The sequence below is a fragment of the Ornithorhynchus anatinus genome, chromosome 11 (assembly GCF_004115215.2).
Source record: "Ornithorhynchus anatinus isolate Pmale09 chromosome 11, mOrnAna1.pri.v4, whole genome shotgun sequence".
NCBI classification, from domain to species: Eukaryota; Metazoa; Chordata; class Mammalia; order Monotremata; family Ornithorhynchidae; genus Ornithorhynchus; species Ornithorhynchus anatinus.
In genome coordinates, this window is record NC_041738.1 from 53,668,113 (window position 1) to 53,684,369 (window position 16,257).

Sequence of the window (16,257 nt, forward strand, 5' to 3'; positions counted from 1 at the left end):
TTCCTCCGGATCCACTTCCCCGTCACCGCCGCCACTTCCTGCCCTGCCCCGCCCCGCCTTCGCCGACCTCGGCCACCCCGCCCCCGAAATCCGCCCTCCCCAACGCCCACCCCGGGAATCGTAAATCATGTTGGCATTCGTTAAGGGCTCACTGTGTGCGAAGCACTGTTCCGAGAGTCGGGGGAGGATACGAGGCGATCGGGTTGCCCCCCGTGGGGCTCACGGTCTTCACCCCCGTTTTACGGATGAGGCAGCTGAGGCCCAGAGAAGTGAAGTGACTTGCCCACAGTCGCACAGCTGGCATGGGAGTGAGCCGGGATTTGAACCCATGATCTCTGACTCCCCAGCCCGTGCTCTTTCCACTGAGCCACGCGGCTTCTCGACGTGCGACGCCCTCCCTGCTCCTGGGCTTTGCCCAAGCCCACCCTGGCAGCCCGGCAGGACTGGGGCTTGGGCCCCCCCCTCCCCCGCTCCCCTTCGGTGCTAATCAGACCCGCAGGGGGTGGCCCCGGGCACGTCCCTCTCCCCCCATCGCCCTGTCCCCACGCGGGGTCGGTGCCCAGGCCGGGCGGGGGCAGCCCCGGTCCTGCTGCGGGATGGGGACCGGGCCGGCGTAGCCTCCTGCCGGCTCGGGCCTGCCCACCTCCCGCCCGCCCGCCCGCTCCCATCCCGGGACACTCACCGGGGCGCTCGGTTCTGGGGCCGGTCAGAGGGCCGAGAGGAAGGGGCAGCGAGGGTGAAGGAAAGGAGGTTGGGGAGGTGGGGGGAGGGGGTCGGGGTCCAGCAGCCTCACGCCCCAACCCGCTCCCCCGGCTGCTCCGGTCCCGACCGTCCCGCCCCTCTGACGAGGCCTCCGGTGCCCAGCCCCACCCGATCCGCCTGCCACCCAGCCTGTCCGACCGGCACGCCCGGCCGGCCCTACGCAACCCACGGCCCGGGCTGCCCCGGGCCCTCGGCCGGGGCCCGCTTCCTTCCCTCACCCGCTCCTGCAACACCCAGACACGTAACCCCGAAACTCGGCCCGCACGGGCCTTGGGATCCTTGGATCCTCGGTACGGAGCTGTGCCACGCGCCGGCCCGACGCGAAGACACACGGGGGGGGGGGGGGGGCAGGCGACCCGGGCACACCCCAAACCCACTACATCTCCCGGCCTGCGGTCAGGAGAAACATCTGCAATAGCCGCAGCCGAGCCCGCGACGCACCCTGGTCCGGTCCCACGTCGCATCCCGACCGGGAGTCGTACTAACCTCACTGGACGTCCATCTCGCCGCCGAGCCCTCGCCCACATCCCGCCCCTGGCCTGGAACGGCCTCCCGCCTCATATCCGACAGACGATGACTCTGACCCCCTTCGAAGCTTATTGAAGGCCCGTCTCCTCCAAGAGGCCTTCCCCGCCTAAGTCCCCCTTTCCTCTTCTCCCACTCCCTTCTGTGTTGCCCTGACTTGGTTCATCTCCCCGTCCCAGCCCCGAAGCGCTTATGATCATAAGAACAGTGCTTTGTACATAGTAAGCGCTTAACAAATGCCATCATTATTATTATCTGTAATTTATATTAAAGTCTGTCTCCCGCCCTAGACGGTAAACTCACTGTAGCGGGGAATGTGTCCGTTTACTGTGATAGTGTAATAACAAAAATAATAAAAATAATAACCGTGGTATTCGTTAAGCGCTCACTATGTGCCGAGCACCGTTCTAAGCGCTGGGGTAGATGAAAGGCGATCGGGTCGGACACGATCCCTGTCCCACTTGAGGATCACGCTCTTAATCCCCGTTTTCCAGATGAGGTAACCGAGGCACAGAGAAGTGAAGTGACTTACCAAGGTCGCCCAAGGTAGATACGAGGTACGAGGGAAGATACGAGGTAGTTGGGTTGAGAGTGATTATATTCTCCCAAGCGCTTAGTCCGATGTTCTGCACCCGGTAGGCGCTCAATAAATACGAACGAATGAATGAACCATTAGGCACCTGGTTCCCAGGAAACCACTCAGCCCAGCCCTAGACAGACCGATACCCAGGCCCGCCTACAGTATAAATAGGTTTTATTAATAATGGGGGAAATCCCACAAGTACAACTGGCATCTTGGTGCATCTGAACCCACGGGAGGCTTGCCGGGTGGGGTGGGGTGGGGGGAAGAAGGAAGGGGGAGGAGGGGAGAGGGCGCAGCCCCCAGGAGGGAGAGGAGAGGTTAGCAGCAGAGAGCCTGGGTCCCTCCAGAGAAGCCAGCCAAGCTCTGGCTGCCTCTTCTTCGGGCCCGGGGTCAACGTGTCCCTTTCTGGGGCGGGAAGGGGGCAGTTGGGACGCGGACAAAGCGGCAGAGAAGGGGAAGAGGCCGGTCAAGGGGGGCTGGGGAGTGGGGTCAGCCCAGAGAAGGGGAGGGCTGCCCGGGGGGTGGGCAAGTGGCCGATTCCAACTCCTCCCAACTCCTACCTGTGCTTGGGCCCGGCCCTGAATGGCAGGGCGAGGAGGAGGCCCGCGCCCACAGCCCCTGGAGATCCGCCCAACCGAGAGCCCTGGGAGAGAAGGCGGCACGGGACTGGACGGGGCCCTGTGTGCCCCCCCGACCCCGGGCACCCCAGCCCCGCTGCCCCGCACCCCCCGGCCTTCAGAATACCCCTGCTGCCCCATGGCACTGGGGCAGAGGACGGGGGGGGGGGGGGGGAAACACAGGGGAAGATTGTGTGCACGCCTGTGCGTGGCAGAGACTGCGTGTGTGTGCACGTGTAGTGACGAGGCTGGGGAGGGGCAGGGGTCTGGTAGCCTGAACCTCCCCGCCCCCCTCCGACCCCGGACCCCGTTAAAGTGCATTCTCCAGAGTTGCTGGGGGCGGGGGCGGCAGGGGGAGCATTATTGCTGTGTAGCCCTGGCTAGAAGGGGGGAAGAAAGTCAGGGGAGATCTGACCCCCGGCCCCCTTCCCGGGTCCCAGGTCTGGGTAGACCGAGGCAGAGACGGCAGAGCTTCTGCCAACCGGGGCTCCCCACCTTGGATTGTTCCATCACCCTGGCATACAGGGAGGTTCCAGAGTCGGAGACTTCCAGAGTCTTCCCGTCCTCCCCACATCCGACATTTTAATGGGATCGCCCCAAAAGAACCGTCTTGGGGCTAACTCTTTGCAGCCCAGAGAGGGGTGTGCGTGGGGGGGGTGTACTGGGGGCAGGGTGAAAGGCTGTTTACAAACACTTGTGCGGTGGGAGCCCCGGGAAGGGGGGCGCTTTGGTCAGATCGAAGAGGAGCTGGGGGCTGGGGAAGGGGAAGGAATCGGCAGTCCCTGTCGGGTAGGGTTCGGAGCAGGTGTAGCAGCAGGGGAGGGGAAGGGGCTAACCCCAGCCTCTCCCCCTCCTCCCCCCCCCCAGGATCCCTTGCATGCAGGGAGGGGAGAGCCACAAACAGCACAAAAACAGGAGGGCAACACGGTCTGGAAGAGGGCAGGAACCTACGGATGACCCAGGCGTCTGGGGAGAGGGGGAGAGCAGACAGTTTTTTGTTTGTTTTTCTGTCGGGGGGTGGTGGTGGGAGCGGTGACTCCAGCAACCGCAGTCTCTGAGGTTAAAACAGTCCCGAGGGGCTGGGGGAGCGGGGAGTGGCGCTGAGGGGGCTGGGCGGGGGTCTCCAGCGACGGGGGTGGAGAGCTCTATCTCTCCGATTTGACACGGTAGCGCAGGACCAGGTAGGCCAGGAGCCGGAGGGCCAGGAAGAAGACCCCCAGCACGAGGAAATCCAGATAGAGCCGGGCGTCCTCCACGTCCAACTCCTGCAGGATGCGGCTGGGCTGCTGGAAGGGGCAGAAGCTGACCGGGCAGGACAGGTCCGCCCGCCCCATCCCGTAGATGGTCAGGATCACACCCTCGAAGCCATACCTGAGCACGGGAGAGTCGGTGAGTCAGTCAGTGGTATCTGTTGCGCGCTTACCGCGTGCAGAGCACTGCACTAAGCGCTTGGGAGAGGACAATAAAACAATATAACAGGCACATTCCCTGCCCACAGCGAGCTTAGAGTCTGGGGGGGAGATAGCTATTAATAGAAATAAATAAATTACAGATGTGGACAAAAGTGGGGTGGGGCTGGGAGGGGGGAATGAATGAAATCAGGGAGATGCAGAAGGGAGAGGGAGAAGAGGAAATGAGGGCTTAGTCGGGGAAGGCCAATTGGAGGAGATGTGCCTTCACTGGGGTCGTGCGGGGGGAGAGTCATTATCAGATTTAAGGAGGGAGGGAAAGGAAGGGTTAGAGGCGGGACACCCCCGGCCAGCGACCAGCGGTCAGCCACGGCACCTGCCCCCGAGAGCCAATTAGCCTGGCCCCAGGGAGAATCGCAGACAAGCCCCAAGTCAGCTTTCGGCAGAGAAAACAAGTAGCCCAACGCCAAGCTAATTAGCATTTTTCTTCATTAATCAAGACTGCTCCCGTCTCCAATTTCACTTAAAGCTAAAAGAGTGTGGCTCATATAGAGCTTAGGGAGTCGTTCGGTTTCCTCTGTGATCACTTGCTCGCTGATGAATTGGCAAACTCATAACCAGGATGCAGCCCTCGTTTCCTCTTCTACAACTCCCTTCTGTGTCCCCCTTGCTCTTGGATCCGCACCTTTTATCCGTCCCACCTTCGGCCCCGGGACGCTTGACGTCCATATCCACAATTTATTTATTTATATTAATGTCCGTCTCCCCCTCTAGAATGTTAGCTCCTTGTGGACAGGGTACGTGTCTAATCAACTCTGTTACGTTGTCCTCTCCCAAGCGCTCAATACAGTGCTCTGCCCCCAGTAAGAACTCGATAAATACGCTTGATCGATCGATCGGCTGATGCAGAGGAACTAAACAAATAGGTGAGAACCCGAAAGCCAGTTGCTCAATTGGGCTGCCCGAGTCGGGGTGGCTAAAGCAAATAAACAAAGGAATGAGTCGTCGGTGCTCAGCCAGTTGCTCAGTCTCCTCTGTGATTGTGGCTCACTTGGGGCTGGGACCCAGAGAATCCACCCAGAACCACAAGACAGTTGCTTCACTGGGCCAGCTGAGTTTAAACAGACAGGCTAGAACAGAATGGGATTAGGGCTGGATGGCTGGAAAGAGTTTATCCCCTCTTGACTTTCAGTCACCTTGCCCTGCTCTTACCTCGCCTCGCTACTCTCCTACTAGGACCCAGCCCGCACACTTTACTCCTCTAATGCCGACCTTCTCACCGTGCCTCTATCCCGTCTGTCTCGCCGCCGACCTCTCTCTCACGTCCTGCCTCCGGCCTGGAACGTCCTCCCCCCTCGTATCCGACAGACAACGACGCTCCCCCTTTCAAAGTTTTACCGAAGGTCCAACTCCTCCAAGTGGCCTTCCCTGACTAAGCCCTCCTTTCTTCTTCTCCCACTCCCTTCCTCTTCACCCTGACTCGCTGTGAGGGCTCGGCACATAGTAAGCGCTTAACGACTACCATCTGTATCCCTTGATTCATTCCCCCCTCCCAGCTCCACAGCACTTGTGTACCTATCTGTAATTTCTCTGTTTATAGTAATGTCCGTCTCCCCCTCTAGACGTTAAACTCACTGTGGGCAGGGAATGTGTATGATTATTGTTGCACTGTCCTCTCCCAAGCGCTTAATCCAGTGCTCCGCACACAGTAAGTGCTCAGTATATACGCCTGACTGACTGACAGAATTTGGGCTCACTCAGGTTTCTTAACCACTGACTCTCCACCCTTCTCTGTCCCGTCGATTACACCTCCTTGAGCAGGGGGTTGGGCAGGAGGAAGTGGGAAGAGAAGTACAGAGGGAGGTGACTGGGGACTCATCTCTCTCCTTCAACCCACATACTCAATCTGTCACCAAATCCTGTCGGTCCTACCTTCACAACATCGCTAAAATCGGCCTCATCCAAACTGCTACTATGCTGATTCAAGCAGTTATCCTATCCCGCCCTGACTCCTGCCTCTGCTTCCTCTTTGACTTCCCTGCCTCCTGTCTCTCCCCACCCCAGTCCCTACTTCACTCTGCTGCTCAGATCATTTTTCTAAAAAACCCTTCAGTCCATCTTACCCCGCTCCTCAAGAACCTCCAGGGGTTGCCCACCCACCTTTGCATCAGAGAGAAACTCTTTACCATCATTTTTAAAGCACTCAATCAGCTTGCCCTCTCCTACCTTACCTTGCGGATTTCCGGCTACAACCCAGCCCGCTCACTTCATCCCCCTAAAGCCAATCTACTCACTGCACCTCGGTCTCATCTATCTCGCTGCCAATCCCTTGCCCGCATCCTCCCTTTTACCTGGAACTCCTCCGCCCTCCTTATACGACAGACCACCACTCTCCCCACCTTCAAAGCCTTATTAAAATCACCTCCTCCAAGAGGTCTTCCCCAACGAAGGCCTTTTTCCCCTTCTCCCTCTCCCTTCTGCGTCGCCTGGGCATTTTGACTGTACCCTTTTTTAAGCACTTGATACTCATCCTACCCTCAGCCCCACAGTACGTAGGTACACATCTGTAATTTATTTATTTAAGTTAATGTCTGTCTCCCCCCTAGACTAAGTTACTTGTGGGCAGGGCATAGGTCTACCCATTCTGTTGTATGTAGTCTCCCAAGTGCTCAGTACGGTGCTCTGCACATTAAATACCGTCGATTGATTGACCAACGATAGAGTTCAGGGCTGAGAGGGAGGGCAGAAGGGGGCTAGGACCCTGGCAGAGTAGGCACGGGGCAGAGATGTACTGGGCCTGACTGCCAAGTGGGGAAGGGCAAAGAAGTGGAGCAGGACAGATTATTCATTCAGTTGTATTTATTGAGCGCTTACTGTATGCAGAGCACTCTACTAGGCTACTGTTTCTGCCTTCTCACTGATCTCCCAACCTCCGGCCTTTCCTGTCTTTCATCTATATTTGATGAGGCTGCCCCGATCATCTTAAAATATTATTCCACATCTTCCAAAGTCACCAGTGACTACCTACCTCCATTAAGCAGACACTCCTCACCACTGGCCACAAGGCTCTCTCCGTCGTCATCATCATCATCATCATCATGATGATGGCATTTGTTAAGCCCTTACTATGCGCCAAGTACCGTCCTGAGCGCTGGGGGGAATACAACGTAATCAGGTTGTCCCACATGGGGCTCACAGTTTTAATCCCCACTTTACAGATGAGGTAACTGAGGCACAGAGAAGTGAAGTGCCTTGCCCAAAGTCACACGGCCGACAAGTGGCGGAGCCGGGATTAGAACCCACAACCTCTGACTCCCAAGCCCGAGCTCTTTCCAGTAAGCCACGCTGCTGCATCTTGCATACCTGCTGCTCATCACTGGGTACTCTTTCCTCCGGCCGAGCTCATCTTCTAACTGTACCTTGCTCAGGCCTTCCTCCCTGCCTGCAACTCCCTTCCCCTTCCAATAAACCAAAGGCACACCTTTCCCTGTCCTCAAAGCCCTCCTCAAATCCCATCTCCCCAAAGAAGTCTTCCCTGATTAACTCCTAATAAGCCAAGTTTGGTCCACCCAACAGCCATCTTTTGCCCATCCTCAACACTTGTGCATATTCAATGACTTATTCAACCAGGCTCTTTCTGACACGGGGCTTAGACTTAGACCCTGAGCCCCTTATGGGTCAAGGACAATGTCCAACCTGCTTACACTGTATCAGCTCCAGCGCTTAGTACAGTGCTTGGCACATAATAAGTGTTCGATTAACACCACGATTATTATTACTATTATTGTAACCCTGCTATTCTGATTCCCCCAATCTTCCCAAGCTTCCAGGAAGAGAAGCAGGGTGACTTAGTGGAAAGAGGCCAGGACAGGCCATCAGGAAACAGGGGTTCTTACCCCAGACCCACCACTTACCTGCTGGGTGAACTTGGGCAAGTGACTTAACTTTGCTGGGCCTCAGTTTCCTCATCTATAAAATGGGGATTCATTAGCTGCTCTCCCTCCCCCTTGGGCTGTGAGCCCTATGTGGGACAGGGACTGCGAATGATCGGAATCATTTTCTCTACCTCAGTGTCTAGCACACGGTGAACACACAGTGAACGCTTAACAAACACCACAGATATCATTATAATGATTTTTTTTTTACCATTATTATCATTAAGAACTCCCTCTGGACCAAGCCTCTGTTCTTACACCCACTCCCACTGTGCGTAAATAAACTGTGTCTGTCTGTCTCTTCTGCTCGGGTGTCAATCCCTAGAAGGCAGAGTCTGTGTCTTTTGCTTCTAGTGGACTCTCTCAAGGACTCTGTAGCTCCACACCCACGGGGTGCCCAGGAGGTGCCCAATAAATACCACTGATGGGTGAGGCAACAGACGGGAGAGGAGGGCAGACAGAGAGGGCCGGGTGGGGCAGGGCGGGGAGCCTGACCTGACGTAGGAGAGGTAGGAGCTCCACTGCAGGTATGTAGGGATGGTTTTGAAGCTGACGAAGAAGCCGGAGAAGAGGAGGACCGGGATGGCCGTGACGGGTCCCACGAAGGTGGCCACCTGGTAGGGGAAGCCGTCAGAACGTCACGGGAAGCCTCCTGCCGTCACCCCTACACACGCCCGCACGTCCACGTGGGCGACCCGCACGCTCCCCGGGACCCTCGCCGTACCTCGATCTCGTCTATCTCGCCGCCGAACCCTCGCCCACGTCCTGCCTTTGGCCTGGAATGCCCTCCCTCCTCATATCTGACAATGACTCTCCCCGACTTGGAATTCTTACTGAAGGCCCATCTCCTCCAAGAGGCCGTCCCTGAATAAGCCCTCCTTCCCTCTTCTCCCACTCCCTTCTGCATCGCCCTTACCCACTCCTTTTATTCATGCCCCCTCCCAGCCCCACAGTACTTATGTCCACAACTGTCATTTATTTCTATACTGTCTCCCCCTCTACACTGTAAGCTCGTTGTGGGCAGGGAATGTGTCTGTCTATTGTTCTAGTGGACTCTCCCAAGTGCTTAGTCCAATGTTCTGCCCACAGTAAGCGCTCAATAAATACGAATGAATGAATGAATGAATGAATGCTGACCCCTTGCCGCCCTCATCGTCCCCCACCCTCGACTCCCCGCCTCCTCACCTGCAGGGAGTTGGAGGCCGCGCCAATGAGCAGCCCCAAGGACTGGGCTACGAGAGCGGTGGCCGTGGCCAGAGCGGAGAAGAGCAGGAAGCGGGTAGCCTCGGGGGGTTGGCTCGTCATCCAGTACACGATGCTACAGTAGGCGATGGGACACACTACCTGGGGAGAGGGGGGATGGGGAACCGGGGGGGGGGTATCGACAGCGGCTCCACCCTCTCCCTCCCTCGGCGAACCCCGAAGTTAGACGCCCAGCCACCCCGGCCTCCGGCTGGAGACCTGGGATGACTGGGGACGTATCTCTTCACCTGGGTTGGGGTGCCAAGGACTGGAGGCTGGACCGAACGGACCCGTGACCTCATCCTGACCTTCCCAGGAAGTGGACCACCTCGAGAGCCAGGGTGCGCCTGTCCCCCCAGCTCCCGGGACCTGACGGTCAGTGCCTCTGCCGGGGCTTTCCTCTTCTCCCACTCCCTTCTGCGTAGCCCTGACTTGCTCCGTTGATTCGTCCCCGCTCCCAGCCCCAAGGCACTCGTGTCCATATCTGTAATTTATTGATGTCTATTACCGTCCGTCTCCCCCTCTAGACTGTAAGCTCGCTGCGGGCGGGGAATGTGCCTGTTTATTGTTATACCGTACTCTCCCAAGCCCTTATTCCGGCGCTCTGCACCCAGTGAACGCTCAATAAATACGACCGATCGAAGGCCTCAGCTCTCCCTCTCTCCCCAAGAATAGAGGAGAAGGGGACTGACCTGGAAGGGAACATCAGCCATGGTCTTGGCCAGGTAATACGCTTTGAGGCTGTACCAGTAGTTGAGATGTTCGCGCATGAAGACGGCCATCTCCAGGGGGACTGGAAGGGAGGCGGAGCCGTCAGGAGGCCCTCCTGGGAATCCTGCCACCCCGGCCGCCAGCCCCCGGCCCACCACCCAGTCTCGGAACCCGGACCCACCCCCGGGGCCCGGAGCCACCCAGGGCCCGCTGGGCGACTCACAGGTGAGGACGGTGGGCATGAGGGCGGCAAACATGAGGAAGAGCATGGAGAAGAAGAGGCAGCCGGTATTGTTGAAGACTTTTCCGGCGTCATCGCCGATGTGCAGGTAGAGCAGGCCGATGAGGACGCCGATAAGCACATGAGACATGAACCGCAGATGGGTGAGGACCTGGAGGGCCCGGGGGACAAGGGACGGGGGAAGCAACACACCGGTGTTTATCCGAGGGCGGGAATGGAGGTGGGACAACAGCTGCTCCAGGGGTGGGGGAAGGGACTTAGGTGTCCCGAGGCACCCGCCAGGAGCAGGGTGGCATTCGGGTCTCTCTGGCCAGGACCGTCCCCTCGCCGCCCTCCAAACCCAAACCCCAGCCTCCCTCCTCCCCCCCGCCCCTCCGACCTTGCATCCCTTCATTCATTCAGTCAGTCATATTTATGGAGCACTTGCAGTGGGCAGAGCACTGTACTAAGCGCTTAGGAGAGTACAAGATGTCAACGGTAAACAGACACGTCCCCCGCGGGCCTACTCTCTGCCCCGTCCTCTAGCCCCGGCCCCTCACCGTGTCCCTGAGGATGGACAGGAAGGTTCTCTTGAAGAGGATGCAGAACTGGGTGAGGGTACTGGTGGCAAAGGTGTGGCTCTCGATGTGGTCCACTTCCTGGGGAGGTCAGGATGAGGTCACGGGAGGGTCGGCCTCACCCAACCCCCAGTCCAGCCTCCAGTCCTTGGCAGCCCAAGCCAGGTGAACAGAGGACCCTCTGCCCCCATCACCTCAGCTCTCCAGAAACTCTCTTGTCCGAGCCCCTGGCGGCCTGCCCCCCGGGGGCAGCCCCCAAGTGCCCCTGCCACTCCCTCGCTCACCGTGGGGCGCGGGGGGCAGGGGGTGTTGGTGTCCCCATGCCCTGGGCTGCCCTTCTTCTCCGCCATGGTGCACAGTCCATTCTGTACTGCCCGGAAGAGCAGGGGATTCAAGTCGCCGTACTCGCCCGATGCCACCTCGATGACTGGGAGCCGCGGGGAGGAGAAGAAGTTCAGACACAGGCGCCTGCGTACACACACACACTCTCATACGCACACACACAGATCCAGCCCCCCTCTGGGCCTGGAGAAGGCCTCGAGCTCATAATCCTCGGATTCTCCAGCCCCCCCGGCCCTGGCGGGACGGGCCCGCTGCCACTCACTGAAATCGGCGGGGTTGTGGTAGGTGGGGCAGTGTAGGCCCAGCCCTTTCAGGTAGGGGATCAGGTTGGTGACCACCCCTTTGAAGATGCACTGGCCTTGGCTCAGGATGTAGAGCTGCAGTGGGCGGGTTGGGAAGGGGGAAGAGAGGCGGAAGGGTTGGCATAAGAGCAGAGGATCCAGTGGGTCTGCCCACCCTCCGCCTCCTCTCCCTCCCGCCAGGGCCGCTGGTGGGGGGGGCGGCGGGGGGCACTACCCACCTCTGTGCCCTTCAGGTCTGGAGAGGAGTCCCCGGTGCCCTGCACAGCTCTCTCTGTCGATGCCAGGGCACAGTGAGGGGCCCTGCCCAGCTCCCCCTCCGCCCCGGCCCCGCTGCACCCGGCAGGAGGTCTGAGCCCCGCCCCTTCCCGGGGTCCCTCCAGGTCCCACGGGTGACCCAGGCCCGGCCCCGCCCCCCCGGCCCGACCTTGTCGAACATCTCGAAGAGCTTGGCGCTGGGCTGGTGGATGGTGCAGATGATGGTGCGGCCCCCCTGGGCCAGAGACTTCATGAGGGACACCACCTGGAAGCAGGAGGCGCTGTCCAGGCCACTGCCCGAGGGAAGGGGAGGCAGAGAGGTGAGGGGCATCAGTGTCGGGGAAGGGCCACTCCACGCCCCTTACTGCTCTCTGCCCGGGACCGGATTCGCCTTCCCGCGTCGGACAGGGGCCGGACCGGGCCTGGGCCCCAACCAGTGGCCCGGGCTCCGCCCCTGGGGCTCAGGATGGGAGGACGGACGGACGGAAGCTCCAGGGGGTCGTGAGAGTGGCCGTACCTGGTGGGCTCGTCGAAGAACATGACGGGGGGGTTGTTGACCAGCTCCAGGGCGATGGCCAGGCGCTTGCGCTGCCCTCCGGAGAGCAACCCAGTGCGTGTGCGCGAACAATCCAGCAGGCCCAGCGCCGTCAGGATCTCCGTCACCTGGGAGCCCCCCGACCCGCCTCGCCGTCAGCCCGGCGGCCGCCCCACCTCAAACCTCACACCCCGGATCTCCGGGCCCTCATCTCCCCTCCCCGCCGTGCCCTCCCCGCCACCCCCCACCCCCGCCATTCCCGGAGCTGAGCAGACACGTAAAGCAGGGATGGGGACTTTGGCGTATCTACCCCGCCTTCCGCTCACCAGCTCCTTCTTGACCTCCAGTTTTTCATTCAGCTTCAGGTTGGCGGAGACCTGGAGTCCGAGAGTCGGGGTGCGTTGGGAAATGGGGGGGGGGCAACGGGGGTGGGGGTCACTGAGATGGGAAAGCTCACTTTGGGGGACCGACGGGCGCTGGGGGGGCAGGAGAGAGGGAGCTTGGGGTGGCAGGACGAGGGTGGAGGGAAGGAGGGAGTTTGGGGGTGAGAGGGAGGAAGAGAGTCGGGGGGGGGGCATACCATCATGGCCTCGAGCACGGTGAGATGGGGAAGCAGCATGTCGTCCTGCATGATGTAACAAGACATCTTGCGGAAGGTGCGCAGTTCCCGGGGCCTCCCGTTCACCAGGATCTGCCCCTTCATGCCCGACTCCCTGGACAGGACGGAGAGAGGCGGAGAGGGGCGGGAGAGGACGCTGGGAGAGAGGGGCCCTAGACGGGTCCCCACCTCGTCCCCCAACCTGCCCGCAACCCGCCCCTTCCCTCTGGGGGGCTGACCCAGCCCATGGGCGGACCCCTACACCGCCCCTAGGACGGACAGATACCCGTCCAAGACCCCTGACTCCAAGACAGACCAAGACCTCCCCCGGGGCCCCCAACTGGGACATACCGGTATCTGCCCAAGACCCCCACCCCGGGACTGACCAGGACCTCCCTCGGGGCCCTACACCGGGACAGACCAGACCTGTCCAAGACACCCCCAGTCCGGGATTGACCGGGACCTCTCACAGGGCACCCCCTAACCAGGGCAGAACAGCCCTTGTCCAAGACCCCCCAACCCCCCGGGACTGACCGGGACCTTCCCCAGAGCCCCCCACTGGGACAGAGAGGTGCCTGCCCAAGACCCCCACCTCCGGACCCGACCAGGACCTCCTCCAGGGCCCCCCACAGGGACGGACCTGTACCCGATTAAGACAGCCCCCCGGGGCTGAGCGGGACCCCCCCCAGGGCCCCCATCTGGGACAGCCCAGTTCCTGCCCAAACTCTCCCCCTCCTGGACTGCGGGGGGGGGGGATCTCCCCCAGGGCCCCCCATCAGGACAGACCAGTACCCGCCCAAAACACCGCCCTCCGGAACTGACCGGAACCTCCCCCAGCACCCCACCAGGATTGACCTGGACTTCACCTAAGTCCCCTCACCACCAGTACTGACTGGTACCTCTCCCAGGCTTCCCACTGGGACCAGTACCTCCTCTAGGTCTCCCCCCCGGGACTGACCTGTACCTCCCCGGGATTAACTGGTACCTTCCCTAGCCGCCCTCCTCCACCAGGATTGACCTGTACCTCCCCCGGCCCCCCACCAGGAATGACCTGTATCTCCCCTGCCCCCCACCTACTGAAAGTGAGCGGGACTTCCCCTCCCCTCCACCGGGACTATCCTGTCTCTCCCCAGGTCACCTGCCCCCTAGCAAGCCCCCCCACCCAGAGAACTGAGCGGTACCTCCCCCAGACCCCTCTCCTCGCCCCCCCGGACCAACCTGTACCCCGCGAGGATGTTCATGAAGGTGGACTTGCCGGCGCCGGAGGGGCCCATGATGCCGATGAGCTCCCTGCGGGAGAACTTGCCGGACAGACACTTGAGCAGGGTCTTGTACCCTGGGGAAGCCATCGGGTGGGTGAGGAGGAGGAGGAGGAAGAGAGGAGGGAAATCAGGACCGGAGAAGAGGCCAGCTCCAACTCGGGCCCTCCTCGGCACCCGGACCAATGCCCCCCATGCCAGGGGTCGGGGAAGGGGGGAAAAGGACGACGACCCTGAAATCCCACCCCTGCTTTCCTGGCCCTGACACTCCAGGGGGTTGGGGCTGAGCCGGTCAAGGCTTCTGCCCCCCACCCCCCCACCCCCCGTAGGGGCGAGAGGCCGAGCTGAGAACCAGGAGTCCTGGATTCCCTCAGGACTCTGCCCACTCCCCGGGCTTCGATCTCCCTCACTGGGGAGGGGCAGGGGAGGTCCAGGCCCATCTCCCCTCTCCCCGTCACCCGGCATCACCCTCCACACCCCTTGCCACCCCCGGCCGGGAAACCCATTTTGCCTCTTCTCAGGGAGCCCCGGGGAAAACCGGCGGCGTGGCTGGGAACCCAGGCATCCCAGCTCCCCGCACTTGGGCGCCCGGCCCAGCCCAAGGGGCGGCCTGTCCCGGGGAGCCGGGCCTCCGGGGACCGGGCTGGAGGGGAGAGAGGGAGGGAGGGAGGGATGGAGAGAGGGAGGGAGGCAGGGAGGGAGGGCTGGAAGGTGGGTGGGGGGAGGCAGGCCCCTCACCCCTCTTGCGCCAGCAGGGCCCTTCGCGCACGGAATAGCTGAGCTCCACGAACTCCACGTCCACGGCCGAGCGTTTGGGCAGGTGGGAGAAGCGCTGGGCCTCGGTGATGTGGTTCTCCACCTTCTTCAGGTGCGTGGTCAGCAGAGGGGGGTCCGCGGGGGCCACGGCCCGCACCGCCCCTTCCTCTAAGCCCACGGCCACCGCCACGGGCCCCGGCCCGGAGCCGCCCGCCTCCAGAGCCTTCTCCGCCATCGCCGCCCTGGTGGGGGGAAGGGGACCGGCCCGGGGGGGGGTCCCATCTGGGGACCCCCCCTCAAAAGCCACACCTGCCTCTTCCCCTCCCTCCGCCCCCCATCCCCTCTGCGGTCCAGCCGAGGCTTCCCCTGCCCCAGCCCCTCCCCGGCAGGCCCCCCTTCTGCCCCGGCGCCCCCAGCCCCAATTCCTCCTCCTGCCCCGCCCAGCTCTCAGGGCAGCCCCCTGCCCTCTTGCCCCCCTGCCCCCGGATGGGGGGCGGTTTTTTTGGGGGGGGGGATGAGGGCAGGGGCTTCCCGGGGCCCAGCTCGGCCTCTCTCCCTCCCTAGAGGTGGGCGCACGGCCGGGCCTCTGGGGGAGGGGAAGGAGGACGTTGGGCCGGACAAATGGACAGCGTCCCCCTCCCCTCCCCTCCCGTCACCTTGAGGCGCCCCCCGGCCCGGCCGAGCGGCTGTGCGGGTCCGGGGGAGGGGGCGGGGGGTCTCGGCGGGGTTGCTCCCCACCTCCCTTACCTGGCTCCGGCCGCGGTCCCGGGCGTCCGGGCTCCCAGGGGTGGAGGGGCGGGTCCGGGGCGGGGTCCGGCAGTGCGGGGAGGGCCCCGGCCGCCGGCGGGGGGGAGGGGAAGGATGGAGGGAGGGATGGAGGGAGGGATGGAGGGAGGGATGGAGGGAGGGATGGAGGAAGGGATGGATGGAGGGAGGAAGGGATGGATGGATGGAGGGAGGGAGGGAGGGAGGGATGGATGGAGAGATGGATGGGAGCCCACCCCCACCCCCACCCCTCTGGACCCCCCCTGTGCCGCAGCCCCCGCTCCCCGGCTCCGGGGGCTCCGATCCCCCGCCCCGCTCCCTCTCCCCAAGCCGGCCGGGAGGGAGGGAGGGCAGGCGGGAGGGCGTCCGGGAGGAGGGGCGTCCGTCCGGGAGGAGGGGCGGAGGGACTGGCGGGCGGCTGCGCTCTTTCCCCGGCTCTGCTCAGCCCCCGCCCCCCCCCCCCCCGCAACCCCCGGACCCTGCCCCACCCCCAGGCCCACCCCCCAGCCCCAGCCCCAGCCGCTCTTAAAGGGGCCGCGCAGTCCCGCGGCAAGAATAAGGAGATTAGTGGCGGGGGGCGACCTTGGGAGGAGAGGGGAGGAGGGGGGCTGGGGGGCTGGGGGAGGGGGCTAGGAGAAGGCGGAGCTGGGGGGCCAGAGAGCCGGGCCGTCGGAGGGGCGGTGGGGCAGGGGCAGGAGGGAGGGTGGGTGGGTGGGGCAGGGGCAGGCCCTGCCGGGTGCCACCCCCCCCCCCCCCGGGTTGCCTTTATCTTCTGGTTCGGGGGATGGAGGGACCCCCGGGCTGAGAGGAGGCGGAGGCACCCAGACTTCTGGGGGCCGCCACCACGGTGGGAGACTCTCCGA

General features: G+C 62.2%; 1 protein-coding gene across 1 annotated transcript; it reads right to left on the reverse strand.

Annotated features, from left to right (window-relative positions):
* Nucleotides 1–2,024: 2,024 nt before the first annotated feature.
* On the reverse strand, nt 2,025–14,865 carry ABCG4 (ATP binding cassette subfamily G member 4). The gene is made up of 14 exons (XM_029074403.2): nt 14,612–14,865; nt 13,833–13,950; nt 12,597–12,729; nt 12,343–12,393; nt 11,999–12,144; nt 11,651–11,774; nt 11,187–11,301; nt 10,867–11,009; nt 10,565–10,663; nt 10,008–10,176; nt 9,766–9,866; nt 9,017–9,175; nt 8,327–8,445; nt 2,025–3,858 (listed from the first exon to the last, which is right to left on the reverse strand). Exons 1-14 carry the CDS (start codon nt 14,862–14,864, stop codon nt 3,633–3,635), a joined length of 1,956 nt encoding a protein of 651 aa, XP_028930236.1. The 5' UTR covers nt 14,865; the 3' UTR covers nt 2,025–3,632.
* Between the last annotated feature and the right edge of the window lie 1,392 nt (nt 14,866–16,257).

Bases quoted from the DNA above. Each gene is read 5' to 3' on its own strand.
- ABCG4 (XM_029074403.2), bottom strand. From the start codon at position 14,864: ATGGCGGAGAAGGCTCTGGAGGCGGGCGGCTCCGGGCCGGGGCCCGTG. The intron at 11,775-11,998 runs GTACGGCCACTC...TCCCTCGGGCAG, and splicing joins TTCTTCGACGAGCCCACCAG to TGGCCTGGACAGCGCCTCCT. The intron at 11,010-11,186 runs GTGAGTGGCAGC...CGCGGCTCCCAG, and splicing joins CCACAACCCCGCCGATTTCA to TCATCGAGGTGGCATCGGGC.